This window comes from Passer montanus, unplaced genomic scaffold, assembly GCF_014805655.1.
Source record: "Passer montanus isolate IOZ18808 unplaced genomic scaffold, ASM1480565v1 scaffold133, whole genome shotgun sequence".
NCBI lineage: Eukaryota > Metazoa > Chordata > Aves > Passeriformes > Passeridae > Passer > Passer montanus.
The window spans coordinates 994,332-1,009,345 of NW_024360166.1; the positions used below are offsets into that span (position 1 = coordinate 994,332).

Below are 15,014 nucleotides of genomic sequence, written 5' to 3' on the forward strand. Positions count from 1 at the left end.
CTCTCCCAGCCTGCCTTCATTTCCACTTTGACAAACACAGAGACATTTTTGGATATGGATGATTATTTGGGTCCTGTCCAGATATCACTACTAGAAACACTTTTATTTTAAGGAAAGGTATTCGTGTTGCTAAGGAGCATCTCAGCTGAGGGTTTGCTGTGAAGGTTTCAGCTGAAGCTCAGCTCTCCATCTCCACCACCACCAGTGGTGTCATTGCTGTTGTGGTAGCTCAGATAGAGTTGTGTAATTGATGTGGTTTGTGATTATAACAACATTTTAACACTTTAGCTTGTTTGTCTGAGGGAGGAATAGTTCCTGTGCCAGCAGCTACATCTGCTGCCACAGCTGCATCGACAAGGGGCACGTTGCCCGCACCGCACACTGCTGTTCCTGTGGCAGCCCTGCTTTCCCTCAGGTCTGTAGCGAGGATAATCCACCAGGCTGGAAATAAAGATATTGCTGCACTTTCCTGCCGTGACTGTGGTTTATTCTATAGATGTGTTGATTTCCTTCAAACACCTCTTTTTTCTGTCTGATTGAAAACCTTTCCCATTGGCACGAGAGAAGGTGTCCCCTTGCTGCCCTTGCTGCAGTGAATGGAGCCCAGTCTGGTCTGGCCTGATGCACAAACTCTGGGATTTCCAGCTGTGTGGAAAACTTCCCTTCTCTGTGAAATCTTGACAGCACATGGGTGGCTCTCTGCTGGGGAAGAACATTTCCTCAGGGCATGGAAGAAGCTCACCAGTGTGGAGCAGTACCAGGACAGCTGTACCAGGTATGGCACCAGGGAGCTGGAAAGGTGTTTGGAGACAGCTCTGGACAGGGTGAGAGGCAAGTGCAAAGCTGTATCCTTTAATTAGATTTTTAAACACTGAGATAGAGCTAGAAATGTGGAAGTACTAAGATGTAATCCCAAACAAAAGGTGGTTACCCATGAAAATACTGATTGCCTCAATATAACAGGGAGCAGAAGGTGCACAATACCTTTATTTTTATACTTTTATATTACATACCAGAGCATGGAGAGACAGAGCAAGGGGGAATGGCTTCCCACTGCCAGAAGGCAGGGATGGATGGGATATTGGGAATTAGGAATTGTTCCCTGGGAGGGTGGGGAGGCCCTGGCACAGGGTGCCCAGAGCAGCTGTGGCTGCCCCTGGATCCCTGGCACTGTCCAAGGCCAGGCTGGACAGGGCTTGGAGCAGCCTGGGACAGTGGGATGTGTCCCTGCCATGGAAGGGGATTGGAATTGGATGAGCTTTAAGGTCCCTCCCAGCCCTAATGGGTCTGGGATTCTGTGGTACTGTCTCTGATTTCTCTTGCCATGACTTCCCAGCCTGACCATGTGACCTCCATTCCTCATTGTCCAAAATGCCAGCCCTTTGCTTGCCAGTTTTGTTCCAGCCAACTGAAACTTCCCCTCCTTGTGTTTATAGCCAGTCTTGGAATGAAAACTGTTCTCATCTTTGTGTGAGGCTGCAGAGCTCTGGAAATAGCAGTTCTCTCAGTTTGGTCCTTCGTTCTCCCCGGTGCTTTACGTCTGCAGTTTGTCTACATGTGCCTTGTTTTATTTAAAGACTTCTACTGTTTTCAGTTAATACTTGGGGATTCTGTTGCCCACAACAAGCTCTTGCAAGGTACCTGCTGTGAAGCTGCAGCCACATGCTACTTAAGTCATATAAAATCACAAAGCAGCTGACAGCACGACACTGGTAATTCTCTGCACAGTCCCAGTGGATTTGATCCCTCGTCCTCCTCTATTAAAGAATTGGAGCTGGTTTCTGTAATTCCCAGTTAACTCTGACTCTGCAAAATGAGGGGTTTGTAGGGGTAGAGTTAACACATCTAGAGCTGTAACACTTCTCCCTCATGCAGCACCTGTTAGGGCTGGATGTTAAAATGCTCAGGTTCGTGCTAAATACTGAGTGTAGTGTACAGGTGAATAAATAAATGTATGGACTTAGTGAATAATGAAAGCCTTTCTGGAGAGGGATGGGGATTACATAATCAGCACATCTCTTCTGAGAGCCCTTGCTTGCCATTAGTTTTGCCAGAAGAGTTGTTTCTGCAGATAAATTAATTTCCTGAGCTTTGACCAGTGTGAAGGGAATTGGGACAGATCTTTTTTAACATGAAGGAGGAAGAAATTAGCTGTGCTCTGTTTGAATTTTGTGAGACTATCAAATACACTTTTCTTTAGCAAATTCCTAGGAGGAAGATGTTCAGTGGCTGCCTGTCCATTCTTTCTTTTTTTGCTTTCAAAATGGGTGATTTTTTTAAAGCTGCTTCCCAGAGAAATTGTAAAATGTAAAGAAAAAAAAATAGAACAAGCAGCTGAAGTTTTGAAGTTTAATCAGAAATGAAAATGCCAGGAACACCTTTGAAAAGCTTGGTTTCCGTGGCATTGAAATTCCCAAAGTATCTATGTACACATGGATGTGGGTTTGTTATTTTTGTGCAAGAGTTTTTGAGTACCAGTTATGAGAGGATTCTGCTTAATGTTAAATTGAAAAGTTTCTCAGTGTAAGACAGTCAGAAAACTTCTTTCTGCAATGCTATTTTTACAACTCGTTCAAATGAGAGTGTCCAGACTCGGAGAATTCAATTAGTGAGTGTTTGGCTCCTGCACAGCAATGTGTAATCCTGGGCTGTGGCAATGCTGGGTGGCAGAGCCAGCTCTGACAACATTCAATTATGCAACAATAAACACATTGCAGAGCCTTCTTGAGGCTGCACCAGCTCGGGATGGTTGTAGCAGCACCACTTTTGCCTTCTTGACTGCCTGAAGAAGCTGTCCTAAAAACTTGACCTATAAACAAGGAGGAAAACCTGGGTGGTGTTTCTGTGAAGTCAGTCCAGGTACATAATTCAGACGTTTTAACACATTTATTGTCAGCCTTCAAAACCCTTGGAAAGGAAAGTTTAAAGTGCTAGAGATTATAATTCCTTTTTTTCCCTGTTGCATCTTTTGTCTCTTGTTGAAAAAGCAATTGGCCAGTCCTTCAATAAAGAGTTCCCTGTAAAGTAACCCCTCTGCCTAAGCCAGGGAGGCTGGGCAAAAAGAAGGCAGAAAAGTAAAAAGCTGGAGCATTTTTACACAGAATGACAGAATGTTCTCAGTTGGAAGGGGGCCACAAGGATCATAAAGTCCATCTCTTCAGTGAATGGGGGCCAGACCCACAACCATGGTGTTATTATTAGCACTATGTTATTATTAGACTATGTTCAATAGTGTAATTTAAGAAGGTTAACACTGACCCCAAACTTGTGTAGTTGAGGCTGCTGCAGTTTTTTTATTGCTGGAAGACTTAACCTTAGTCACGATCTGAACAAACTTCAAGTTTAACAAAAAAACATAACCAGAAAATGTATTTCATGTGGAAAAGGTACAACCTCTGTCTTGTCAAGGGAGGCGGTTCTCTGCCACCAATTGTTACTAATGGTAAAAAGAACAGCTTTAGAAATGTCAAGTTTTTCCTGATTTAAATATTAGTAAATTCTGAAGAGTCAAAGTTAACTAGAATTTGAGATGGAATCACTCTGTGGCAGATGGTACAATATTTTTTTTAGTATTGAAGTTACACCTTCTTACTAATAACATATTCCCAGCTGACCCTTTGGCTTGAAGTAACATCTGCCTCTCAAAAGGAACCATTTAAGTTATGCTTCCTCCAAAGGCAAAAAACCATGGAATCATTTAAATTGGAAAAGCCCTCTGAGATCCTCAAGTCCAACTGTTCCCCCAGCACTGCTAAGGCCACCTCTAAACCCCGTAACCAAGTGTCACATCCACATGGCTTTTAAATCCCTCCAGGGATGGTGACTCCACCACTGCTCTGGGCAGCTCTGTCAGGGTTTGACAGGGCTTTCAGTGAAGAAACTTTCTCTAAAATCCACCCTGAGCCTGCCCTGGCCCAGCCTGAGGCTGTTCCCTCTCCTCCTGTCCCTGTTCCCTGGAGCACAGCCCGACCCCCCGGCTGTGCCCTCCTGTCAGGAGCTGTGCAGAGCCACAAGGTCCCCCCTGAGCCTCCTTTTCTCCAGGCTGAGCCCCTTCCCAGCTCCTTCAGCCTCTCCTGGGGCTCCAGCCCCTTCCCAGCTCCATTCCCTGCCCTGGACACGCTCCAGCCCCTCCAGGGCTCTCTGGCCATGAGAGGCCAGAACAGGACACAGCCCTGGAGGTGCCCCCAACAGGGCCCCCTGTCCCCAGGGGACAGGCCCTGCCCTGGTCCTGCTGCCACCCATGGCTAGCACAGCCCAGGGGAAATTGGCCTCTGGCACCCCTGGGCTCATGTCCAGCCATTGGCACAGCACCCCCAGGCCTTTCCTGCTGGACACTCCCCAGCCTGGAGCATCCCTGGGGTGGTTGTGATCCCAGGGCAGGACCCAGCACCTGGCCTGGATGAACCCCATACAGCTGTCCTCAGCCCATGGATCCAGCCTGTTCAGATCCCTCTGCAGAGCCCTCCTGCCCTCCAGCAGATGCACTCTCCTTTCCAGCGTGGTGCTGTGTGTGCAGTTACTGAGGCTGCCCTCCATCCCCTCACCCAGGTCACCAATAGAGACATCAAACAGGCCTGGCTCGCTGGTGACTGGCCTGGATTTAGGGCCATTCACTTCCCTCATTGTGCCAACACCAGAGCCACTCACCTCAAATCATCTTGCAGTGTGCTGATGTCATCATTGAGAACAGGGATATTGGAGTTTCAAAAACAGCTCAGGGCATGAACGCCCCTTTCCAGACGAGCCTGCCCAGCTGTTCTGCTTGGCACCGCAAGTTCTGGGCACTGCATTTGTCACTGGGGGGAAATTTAAGCTCATTCCTCTAAATACCAGCAGCTGCTTGGGGTCTGCCCTGCCTTGAGGGGTCTGAGAAGCCATCTCTGGGCTGTGGCTTTAGACTCTGAACAGAGAGAGCCTTGAAATCTGCTTTTAAATCAGTCTGTCAGCAGTGAGAGGTGTCTGAACTGCGCTCGGCTACGGGCTCAGGCTGTCTTCATTCCCACTGTATTTTTAACTTTTTTCAAGAGATTGCTCGTTGTGCTGATTACATTATTTGCCATGGTTTTGTCTCCTTTGATGCCTGTGCCAGTAGTGCTTATGTAAAGGGACTTGATGATATTGAATGGTAAGAATGAACAAATGCAGCAGGAATTCAATTGCTATTTTGCTCTCAAGCACAAGTGTTCTTCCTTCTAAATCAAGTCTGACCACTTACTATGTCAGTCAGCTGCTTTTGTTGAAGACATGGAGAAACTATTTAATTCACATTTGATTTAAGGGAAATTTTTGTTCCCTTGAGGTGCATTATTTAATTTAGAAGTTTTGGAAATGTATGATTTCCAAGTGCTCTCTGGGCTTTGAAAGAGTTGATCTTAATCTCAGCTACAAAATCCAATGTATTTTGGGTGTGTGCCAAATAACTGGCCAGCACTACCCTATCCTCTGAAGAGAGAGGGAGTTTTAAGTTATTTGTCAGATCACCCAGGAATTATTGAAGATGAGGCTTTTCAGGTGCTTTTAAAATTGAATTTCTTAATCCTGCAGCCATCCACCTCAGCTGGTACATGCAATTTCAGAATTCATGTTACAGAGCACCTGGTAATTACTAACAGTTCAAAATTCCTCACTCTTACATCATTTATAACTTGATTAATTAATAGACACAGCTCTTCTTAAATTCCAAATTTTAAGAGGCTTGTGAGTGTTTTCCAGTAGTTTACAGAGCCTTCCCATGGGTGCAATAAACGCTGCACTGCTGTGAATTTACAGCCCTGTCTGCAGCACTCTGAAGTCGTCTCAGCTGCTGCCGCGTCTGTGCCTCGCTGTGATGTTCAGCAGAGTTTGCGGGGAAGTTTGTGTGCTGATCTGGCAGAGAAAGCCCGGCTCTGCCAGAGCTGTTGGATGAGCGTGCTGAAATGAAGGGTTGAGCTCTGGAGCCGCAGCCTGGGATGGAATGTGGCAGCCAACAGTTGGATTGTCTTAAACTGCCAAAGACCCTCAGTCAGGGAAGCACACACGCTTCTTTCATGAGGGCTGGCAGTGCCAGTCGGGTGCTTCCTAAAGAAGAATTGCCATCAGTTGGGTATTCAGAAGAAAAATGACTGTTCAAAAATGACTGTGCAAAAAAGCAAATTTTCATTATACCACAGTGGGGACACTCCATTATTAACTTCTTTGCCTCTCTGTGTTCAGACAGAGCAGGGTTTCTGTGTGCTTGATTCATCACACTTGGCTTGAGAGACAGCACAACATCTCCAGATATCGGAGAGGCTGATTTTGTGGTGCTTCAATGTCGCTTTTATTCTGCCCCTACTCAATAGAGCTTTGTGTTCTCCTGGCTCCTAGAGGTTGTAATGCTGCTGTGGAGGCAGGAATGATGGGGAAATATGGACCATAAAAAATATTGGCAAACTGGTGTTTCTGAAAAATATGACCTGTGCTTAAACCAACAGCAAAATCTTTATTTGACTTTTAAATCATGGCATCTGATTGTCTTTTGATTCTTGTGAGCCTCTAAACAAAAGCATGATGTACTTTTACATCTTCCCAGCATCTCACTGGGAACTAGGGATTCAAGGCATGGCAGATAGACAGGAAAACCCCGCAGTGTTCAGACACAATCCCTGTGTGAGAGGGTGTTCCTGTTTGCTGGGGTGCTGTGCAGAGGGGCAGGGCTGGAGCTCTCAGGGGTGGTGGCAGAGAGGAGGAGCACAGAGCCCAGGCTCAGCTGGCCCTGCCTGCACAGAGCTGGGGACATCCTGCAATTCACCCGTGCATGTGTAGGACTTGAATCCAAACACGAGTGGAAGAGAAACTTCAGGAGCAGGACACAAATATTCCTGAGAGCTGGCAGGGATTCCTCTGTGTTGTTGATGCTGCTCAGTCTTTCTCTCAACTTCAGTTTGTTTTCCTCCAAATATGTGTTGGCACATCTGTTTGCTTGCTTGTTCTGTGCTGAAAACACCTCTCCCCTTGACACCCCTGCTTTCCATCCTCTGTAACTTGGCTTGGAGCTGGAGGGAGGAAGAGGCCATGTACTTTGTACTTTGGGAACTTGATTTTGTTTCCCCAAATTGATAATGAGATTGATGAAAAATGCTGTTCAAGTGTAGTGGCACGTGCTTGATGATTTGCAGGACAGTAATGTATTCTGTGTGGGAACATCTGCCATGAGGGAAGGGCTTGGGGAGGGGGAAAAGCATGTGGTAGAGCTGCAGATACTACTTCAAAATTACTTACATGAATGCAAAGAATAGTTTAATTAAAGGCAGAATGCAAGTTCCCCAGCTTATAGAGAAAAGTATCTGGAGAAGTCTGGTTCAGTGGTGTTACTGAGCATCTGCTGGCTCCTGGTGATGCTTTTATGGCACATTTACAGGGGGCTTTGCAGGTTGCTCAGCCTCTGGAAGGACAGTACTCGGTGTTCGTCTCAGTTCACTTGCTGCTATTTTTACAGCTTTCTGTGTTCAAATGGCTCAGAATAACATGCTTGTCATTCACCTGTCAGCTGAGAAATGTAACTTATTTCAGACTTCCTTCCCCTGAGAGTAGCTCTGGGATGAGGAATATCTTCAATTACCAAAAAATTCTATGCTGTCCCCATCCTCCGTGCTCTGAAAAAGCAGGTGTTTACAGAGGTCCCTGCTTCAGGCTGACCTAGTTAAGGGTGATGCTGTGCAGCAGCAGGTCAAGGTTGTGGAGTAAAGTTTTTAGCATCACAAGAGATCCTGTTCACATTTTGGAGGCCTGTGGATGCATCATGAAGATCTCCTGTACCGGTTTTATTTGATGACTTGCAGCACAGGGGAGGGCTGGAGGAACACTGCCAGACCTTACCTGACCTGTCCTGTCACAGAGGGGCCCTCATGGAACACCAGCAGCCAGCTCAGCTCTGTGGGGTTCCTGCTGTCTCTCCCTGGTGGGATTGGGCTGTTAAACTGACTGCGGCTGCTGCCAGTACTGCTTTTCAGCATTACTGTGATCATGGCTAGCAGTGATTGCTGCCCTGTTTGATGGCTGGGGGTGAGAGCTGGACCTGCCCCAGCACCCAGAATGCCCCGAGCCCCGGGCTGATCCCACAGCAGGGCAGGGGGGATCCTGCCCCTGTGCTCAGGTGGGACCCCACCTGCAGAGCTGCCCCAGCCCTGGCCCAGCACAGGGAGGAGCTGCAGCTGCTGGAGCCAGGCCAGAGGAGGCTCCAGGATGAGCAGAGGGATGGAGCAGCTCTGCTGGCAGGAAAGGCTGGCACAGCTGGGAATGTTCACCTGGAGAGGAGAAGCTTTGGGGTGACCTCAGTGTGGCCTTGCAGGGCCTGAAGGGGCCAACAAGAAACTTGGAGAGAGACAATTGACAAGGGCTGGAGGGAGAGGACACAGGGAATGGCTCCCACTGCCAGAGGGCAGGGCTGGATGGGAGATTGGGAATTAGGAATTGTTCCCTGGGAGGGTGGGCAGGCCCTGGCACATGGTGCCCAGAGCAGCTGTGGCTGCCCCTGGATCCCTGGCAGTGTCCAAGGCCAGGTTGGACAGGGCTTGGAGCAGCCTGGGACAGTGGGAGGTGTCCCTGCCATGGCAGGGGGTGGCACTGGATGGGCTTTCAGGTCCCTTCAATGCAAACCAGTCTGGGATTCCATGATCCACAGCATTAGGAGAGCATGTCCACAGAAGGAACAGGTGTCATTAGTGGTTTCAAAACTCTTTAGAACAGAATGAATGTAGAATCTTTTTGTTCCATGATGGGTTACTGGTTAGTGGTCACTGTTGGGATTAGGCAAAAGTTTTCTCCAGAAGGAAATACCCCCAATTCTAACAGCTGTGTTTTGTTTTCTCCTCCCTCTCATGCAGGTTGCCAACTTGGCCTGCTCCATCTCCAACAACGAGGAGGGTGTGAAACTGGTTCGCATGTCAGCCAGCCAGCTGGAGGCCCTGTGTCCCCAGGTAAGGAGGGGCTTCCCAGCAAGAGACAAACCCCACCCAGCTGGTGCTGCTTGGGACTACTCTGCTCTCACAGGGGCTGGCTGTGACTTGCTGCAGAACTTGATTTTTTCCCTTTACTACATGCAGAGGATGAAATGCAGCATAGGCATCAGGACTTGGGAACTTTAATCCATGGCAAAGGAACCACTGATGTGAAAGGGTCATTTTTATGTCATAGCTCTAATTCCATTTGGCCAGGGTGTGCCAGTAACCTGCAGTTAGTAAATGTGGGAAGCTTCAGTGGTTTTCTGTGCACATCTGTGCTGCAGGAAGGTGCCTTGTGAAGGTGCTAGCACTGCTCCTGGGCATGCTGTAAGATGAATTATAAAATACTATTTTTGCCTGAGTAGAATATAAATATGCCAAATAATCTTCCCGATGGAGTAGGATGAGAGGAAGTTGGCTATGTGTGAACAGTGTGAGCCTGGCTGAGACTACCTTTTAATTAATAACTTTTTAATGGAAACAAGGAAATTAAGTTTATATAAGCACTAGACTATCCTCTTCGTTTTTGACAGCCTGGTGTTTTAAATGTCAACAACTAGATACTTGGATGAACCCCTGAAGACTGTAGGGTGCTGTTGATTTGTGTAATTTACATTTTTTAAAGCAAGAGGAAATTCAGATCTAAAACATCCAAATAAGCTGTTGTTGCTAAGGAGGAGCTAACAGAAAATATATACTCAGAAAAATTGGTAAAATGGCATTTTATGAAAATAAAGTGTATCGTCGCAGGATGACTTGGAATTTCTCCAGGCTTTCCCATCTGTATTGGTCTTTTTAATCAAAAAACTGTCAAAAGGAAGAAAGGTGTTCACCCGTACCGGCCCCTGCAGGAGGGGATTTGGAGGGAATAGGTGAAGGCAGTGAGGAGCAGGACTGGTTTACCTTCTGTGTGGCCTGCAGGTAACTGTGCTATTGAACAGGTGAAGACAGGCCCCTGAACATAAAGCCTAAAACGTTAAATCTAATGTTCAATCCTAATCCTTTGGGCATCCCAGGGTGGCTCTCTGTGCTCCCACTCCTGCATTTGGCTGAGCAGTTCGCTGCCCCTGCCCTGGGGTGAGGGCTGTGCATGGCTGCTGAAACAAAGGTCAAGTTTTGCAGTTGGAATGAAGCATGTGGAAGAAAAAGCTTTTAGAAATCCATCTTCCCTGATATGAGGGCTTGCTCTTTCCTGAAGGAGCCAACTAGACTGATGTAAGTTTTTTTTTAGTTATCTCCCAGAATATGGGTGTCTAACACAGGGTGTTCCAAACAAATGCTGCTGCTTTTGAAAATAATCATCTGAAGAAAGTTAGGTTCTCTTTGAATCTAAGTGTTTCTGGTGGTTGTCCAAGTCTGTGGGGGTGTTTTCCTCCCCCCATTGCTGAAATTGTGTGTATTTCAGACTCTTCTATCTTTGCTGTTCCAACAACTAACTGCTTATTTAAATAAATCTACTCCTGGATAAAATAAGCACCATGGTAGTCAGCATGAAATAATGACCCAGCTGTAGTCACCAGTGTAGCCACATCTCCTGAAGTGCAGCTGTTAACCTTTGACTTTGGGGATTATGGACAATATATTTAACACACATTGGAAGCTCTGAGTATCTATAAATGCACAAGGGCTTTAACTGATGGATTTTGGCTTTACAAAGGTCACATCTCTGAACTTCCAAACCTACAGTTGAGATGCTCCACTGCTGTCTTGCCTTAATTTCAGGGTCATCACCAAGAGATTAGAAAATGACACTATAGATGTTCATAGCAGTTGAAAGAGTGCTTTTATATTACATTACATGCTCTTGGGTTGATTCTTTAATGCTCTAAGAGTATTTAAACATGTTGTGAATCCTGAGGGATAATTAGAGGCAGTTGTCTAAGCTGTTTTACAAATGGCATCTGTGTTTTCTGGTAACAATAGCTGGTCTGGTGCCAGTGCAAGCAGCACAGCTCTCCATCCTCCTCCTCCTCCTCAGTTACCTTCCTCAGCTTGTCCCCAAACCTCGGGTATTCTCCACAATCTCTAAAAGATTCTCAATATAAGAACAGCAAAGTGAGATTTTATTTCATTTTCTAGACAATTACCTATTTATTTTGCAGTTTATTCTTGATGAGATTTGCAGCTGCTTCTTGAATCCTCTTAGGTGGCTGTGCTGAACAAATGTGTGCATTAGGCATAAGATACAGGTTAAACCCAAGATTATATGCCCTAAATGTTTTTGGAAGGGTTTTTTTTTGTTTGGGTCAGATGGTATTTTTCCAGGAAGATGTTGGATTCAGAAGGAATCAAGTCAATCAGTAATTACAATAGTCCCAGAAACGTCAAGATACCAGTAGCACACAGAAATACAACGTATGAGATGTAATTCAAAGTATTGCTGTGCTTGAGAGATGAAACTGAAATTTAATGCACTTGAGTCCCAGGTAACCTCTTAAATAGTTTATCTGAGTAGAAGCCATTCTGGGAGTAGGGAATTCCTGGTTAAAGAATGATTTCTGCAGAAATCAATCTGTAGAGTTAATTATAAAAGCTGTAGCTCAAATAGAGCAGTAATTCGCTCCCTTGCCATCAGCAGCCGTTGAACTGGCAGCAGGAGGAAGGGACCTGCAACTCTTCAAGCTGTCTGGGGAAAACCTGGAAGATTTGTTGGTATTGACAAGCAGTCAGTCCTTGCCAGTGTCACCCTTGGGTTCAGACCTCCTCAAGTTTAAATTTTTCTTTGAGGAAAAAGAAAATGCTGAAAATTTTTCATCAAAAGGTCTCTACAGAAACAAGCAGTCAATTTATTTAGCATGGTTTTGTTACTGGAAATCAGCTCTTCCTCAGGAGTAACATCATCCTTCCTGCTTGTGGGTCCCCAGCCAATTAGCGCAGAAATTAATGTGAAGTTGAAGACTTAATGGGATGTTTAGAGCTCCCTTTGAGGGTGCAGGAGGAGCTGTTGGGATCAGCTGTGCCAGAGTAGCCAGCTGGGTGGTTTTAGTCTGGTTTTACAGGGCAGAAGTAAGGCAGCTTCAGTGGGTCTGAAGCTGTGTCTTCTTCCTCAAGCCCTGATTTACCAGCCTGCCTGAATTCTTTCTTTTGAGAATTGCTGGAATTCTGTGTGTGGGAGGAACCAGCTTTGTCCAGCACCTCACAGGAGTTCCCTCAGCCCTGCCTCACTCTCCTGCTTGCTGGGAGCAAGCCAGGCCGGAGTGGGTTAAGATGAAGGAGCAAAGGTCTCCATCACTACAGTTAAATTTAAAAAAAAATGCTTGAACTGTCTTTCTTAATGGAAATGGAAAATTACTGCTGTGAAATGCTTGGAACAGCTGCCTGTGCCTGCCTTTGCCTCGCAGAGCAGGGGTGAAGTTTTCTTTGCCTTCTCACTGAACACAGAGCTTGTCAGTGGTGAATTAGGGAAAGGTTTTGTTTATCTTGACTCAGAAACCTGGATCCTCGCTCCCAGCTCTGGTGGCTGCACTCATAAACCAAGTCCAAGAAGGACTTGCTTTGGGAGCCTGCAAAGTCTGTTTTGTAGCAGCATTTTGCATTAAACACTCGGAAGAGAGCTGAAACCATTGGAGTGTTTCTGATCATACAAGCTGTAGGTGTTAGAAACCAGCAGTGAGAATGCCCCAGCCCAGGCCCTGAGAGGAGGAATTGCTCCAGCCTTTTGATGTGACAGTCTGCTGTCACTCAAGCTCCTTTTTTATCAGCTATACTTTGATTTTCTTGGTTTTTGCAGCCTCCATGAATTTCCTCTATAGACTCCTACCCAAACTGCAGTCGGGCTGAGAGGTGTAAGAAATAACTGTGGGGTAGAGTTCCCATCAGGTGTTTGCTTCTGCCAGCCCAAGCTGGAGCCCCTTGCCCTGGAGTCTGAGCATCTCCTGGGAGGTGGCTGCAGGGCATACCTGTCTGGGGCACACAGGATCTGTTCCCTTGCGAATGGTGGGGCTGGGTGCCTTTCTTCACCACACCCAGAAGAGCTCATCCTCCAAAGAAGCTCTGAGGCCCCCAGGCAGCACCTGGGAGCACAGGTCTTTCCCAACCCCTTCTGTACCTGCTGGAGTGTGCTTGGAATTGCTCACCATGCACACGCATCACCCATCAAATTCCAGAGAATTCTTGGATTAAATTACATTTTTAATAAAAATAAATTGGCTCTTCTTATATTAACATCTTTTTTAATAACTGCTTGTTCACATCCTTCTATTCCAATTTTGAACTGCTTGAAAAGCCATTTGCTGCTTATAGATTTCTGATGAGGCAGATGGCTCGTATGTGATCACACCTACTGACACAGAGACAAAATACCAAAGCAGAAGGAATCCCATGGAGAGTTCCAGAAACTTTTGTTTAAAAGTTGGAGTATCTTAAAGAAATAAAAAACCCTGCAGACCACCCCTCAAATCAACCAAATCCAAATGTGACCTGCAGACTTTGTTCTCCTTGAGGCCCCAGTCACCACCAATTTCTTGGTGGCTGTTGTAGAAGGAGAGAACTTCATTTTTCCTGCAGCAAAGACTTAACATCAAACAATTGTCCCCTTTTTTCATCACTTTGAAAGACTGTCAGATTTTTTTGAATGTTCTAACAAGCAGATCTGTCTCCAGACTGTTTAATTGCAGGTGCTTGAAACATTTTATTGGCATTGAGTAGAAATGCTTTTATTAAAAACTTAACACTTGGGTTGCAGATTTGCATCACCCAGGCTCGCTGGGAAGAACTGCCAGCACAGGCCAAGGCTGACCAGAAAAGCAACAATTTTAGAAATTCGAGCAGTTACTGGTGCATGAAAATAAGCCAAGAGCGGGAAGAGGATTCAGTTCTATAGAAAGAATTGTGTTAGTGAGTAAGGGCCCGTGTTTCATCACAGGCACAGGATCTGGGAAGCACAGTGGGGGAACAGCTTCCAGGAAAGAAACAAATTTCCTGAGACCCCCAAAGTTTCAGCATTTGAAGCCAGAAAAACGCAAAATGGCGCAAGATAAATGGCACCAAAATTCTTGCAGCTTCTGCATGGACTGGCACTACAAAATCAGTCCTCAACTCCCAATGAGAATGCTTTCTTCATGGATGGGGAAGTTGATAGGATAATTATCTATACAGAATGGAAATAGTCTTTATAGTAAATACTGCTGTGACCGTACATGCTGGGCTGGAGAAGGGCTTTGTGCTGAGGGGACTCCCCTATGGAGCACCTCCCCTGTGGAGCCAGGCTGGGAGAGCTGGGGATGTTCAGCCTGGAAAAGAGAAGGTTGTGAGGAGACCTCAGAGCCCCTACCAGCATCTGAAAGGGCTGCAAGGAACCTGGAGAGGGACTCTACATCAGGAATTGGGTCCCAGTGCCAGAGGGCAGGGATGGATGGGATACTGTGCAGGAATTGTTCCCTGGCAGGGTGGGCAGGCCCTGGCACAGGGTGCCCAGAGCAGCTGTGGCTGCCCCTGGATCCCTGGCAGTGCCCAAGGCCAAACCTGGGCCTTGGGGCAACCTGGTCTAGTTAAAGGTGTCCGTGCCATTGGAAAGAGATGACCTTTAAGGTCCTTTCCAGCCCAGACCATTCTGTGGTTCTGAGTTACTTAGTAAGAGTGTGGATCTGTGGGTCGTTCCAGCACTGCCACAAGACAGTAAATATCTGCAGAGATCCCTGCAGTCACTCTGTGCGTAACTCTCGGGAAAGGAAAGTGCTCAAAGTGCCTTTTGTACATGGGAACAAAGAATTGGAAATCAAAGGAAACTTTTCCTTCCTCTTTCAGTGCATCAGCCTCTGTTCATTGCTGGTCACTGCCATTAGAGCTTCTGAGAGTGTAAAACAATCTGCTGTGTGTTTTGCTCCCAGGCATTTCAGCTCATCAGAGCCTGCAGAGTGCTTTTTGCTGTACTCCAGTACGTGGAGGGCTGTCACACACAGATGTGGGCATGCAGACCTGGCTGGGATGTAACTGGGAGCGACTGCAACATCCTCCTCGTAAACCATTTTTAACACTTGGAGCAAAATGCAGTGAGGAGCAGGGAAGGGCGTGAGCGGGGTGAGCACTGGAGGCAGCTCTGGCATCTTGTGTATG

The 15,014-nt window shown here is 46.5% G+C and overlaps 1 protein-coding gene across 1 annotated transcript in view; it reads left to right on the top strand.

Moving 5' to 3' along the window:
• CTNNA1 (catenin alpha 1) overlaps positions 1–15,014 on the top strand; it is a 117,507-nt gene that overhangs the window by 77,227 nt on the left and 25,266 nt on the right. The window contains exon 10 of the mRNA XM_039699431.1: positions 8,844–8,936. Coding sequence (XP_039555365.1) covers positions 8,844–8,936 — 93 coding nt within the window. The remainder of the gene's footprint in view (positions 1–8,843; positions 8,937–15,014) is intronic.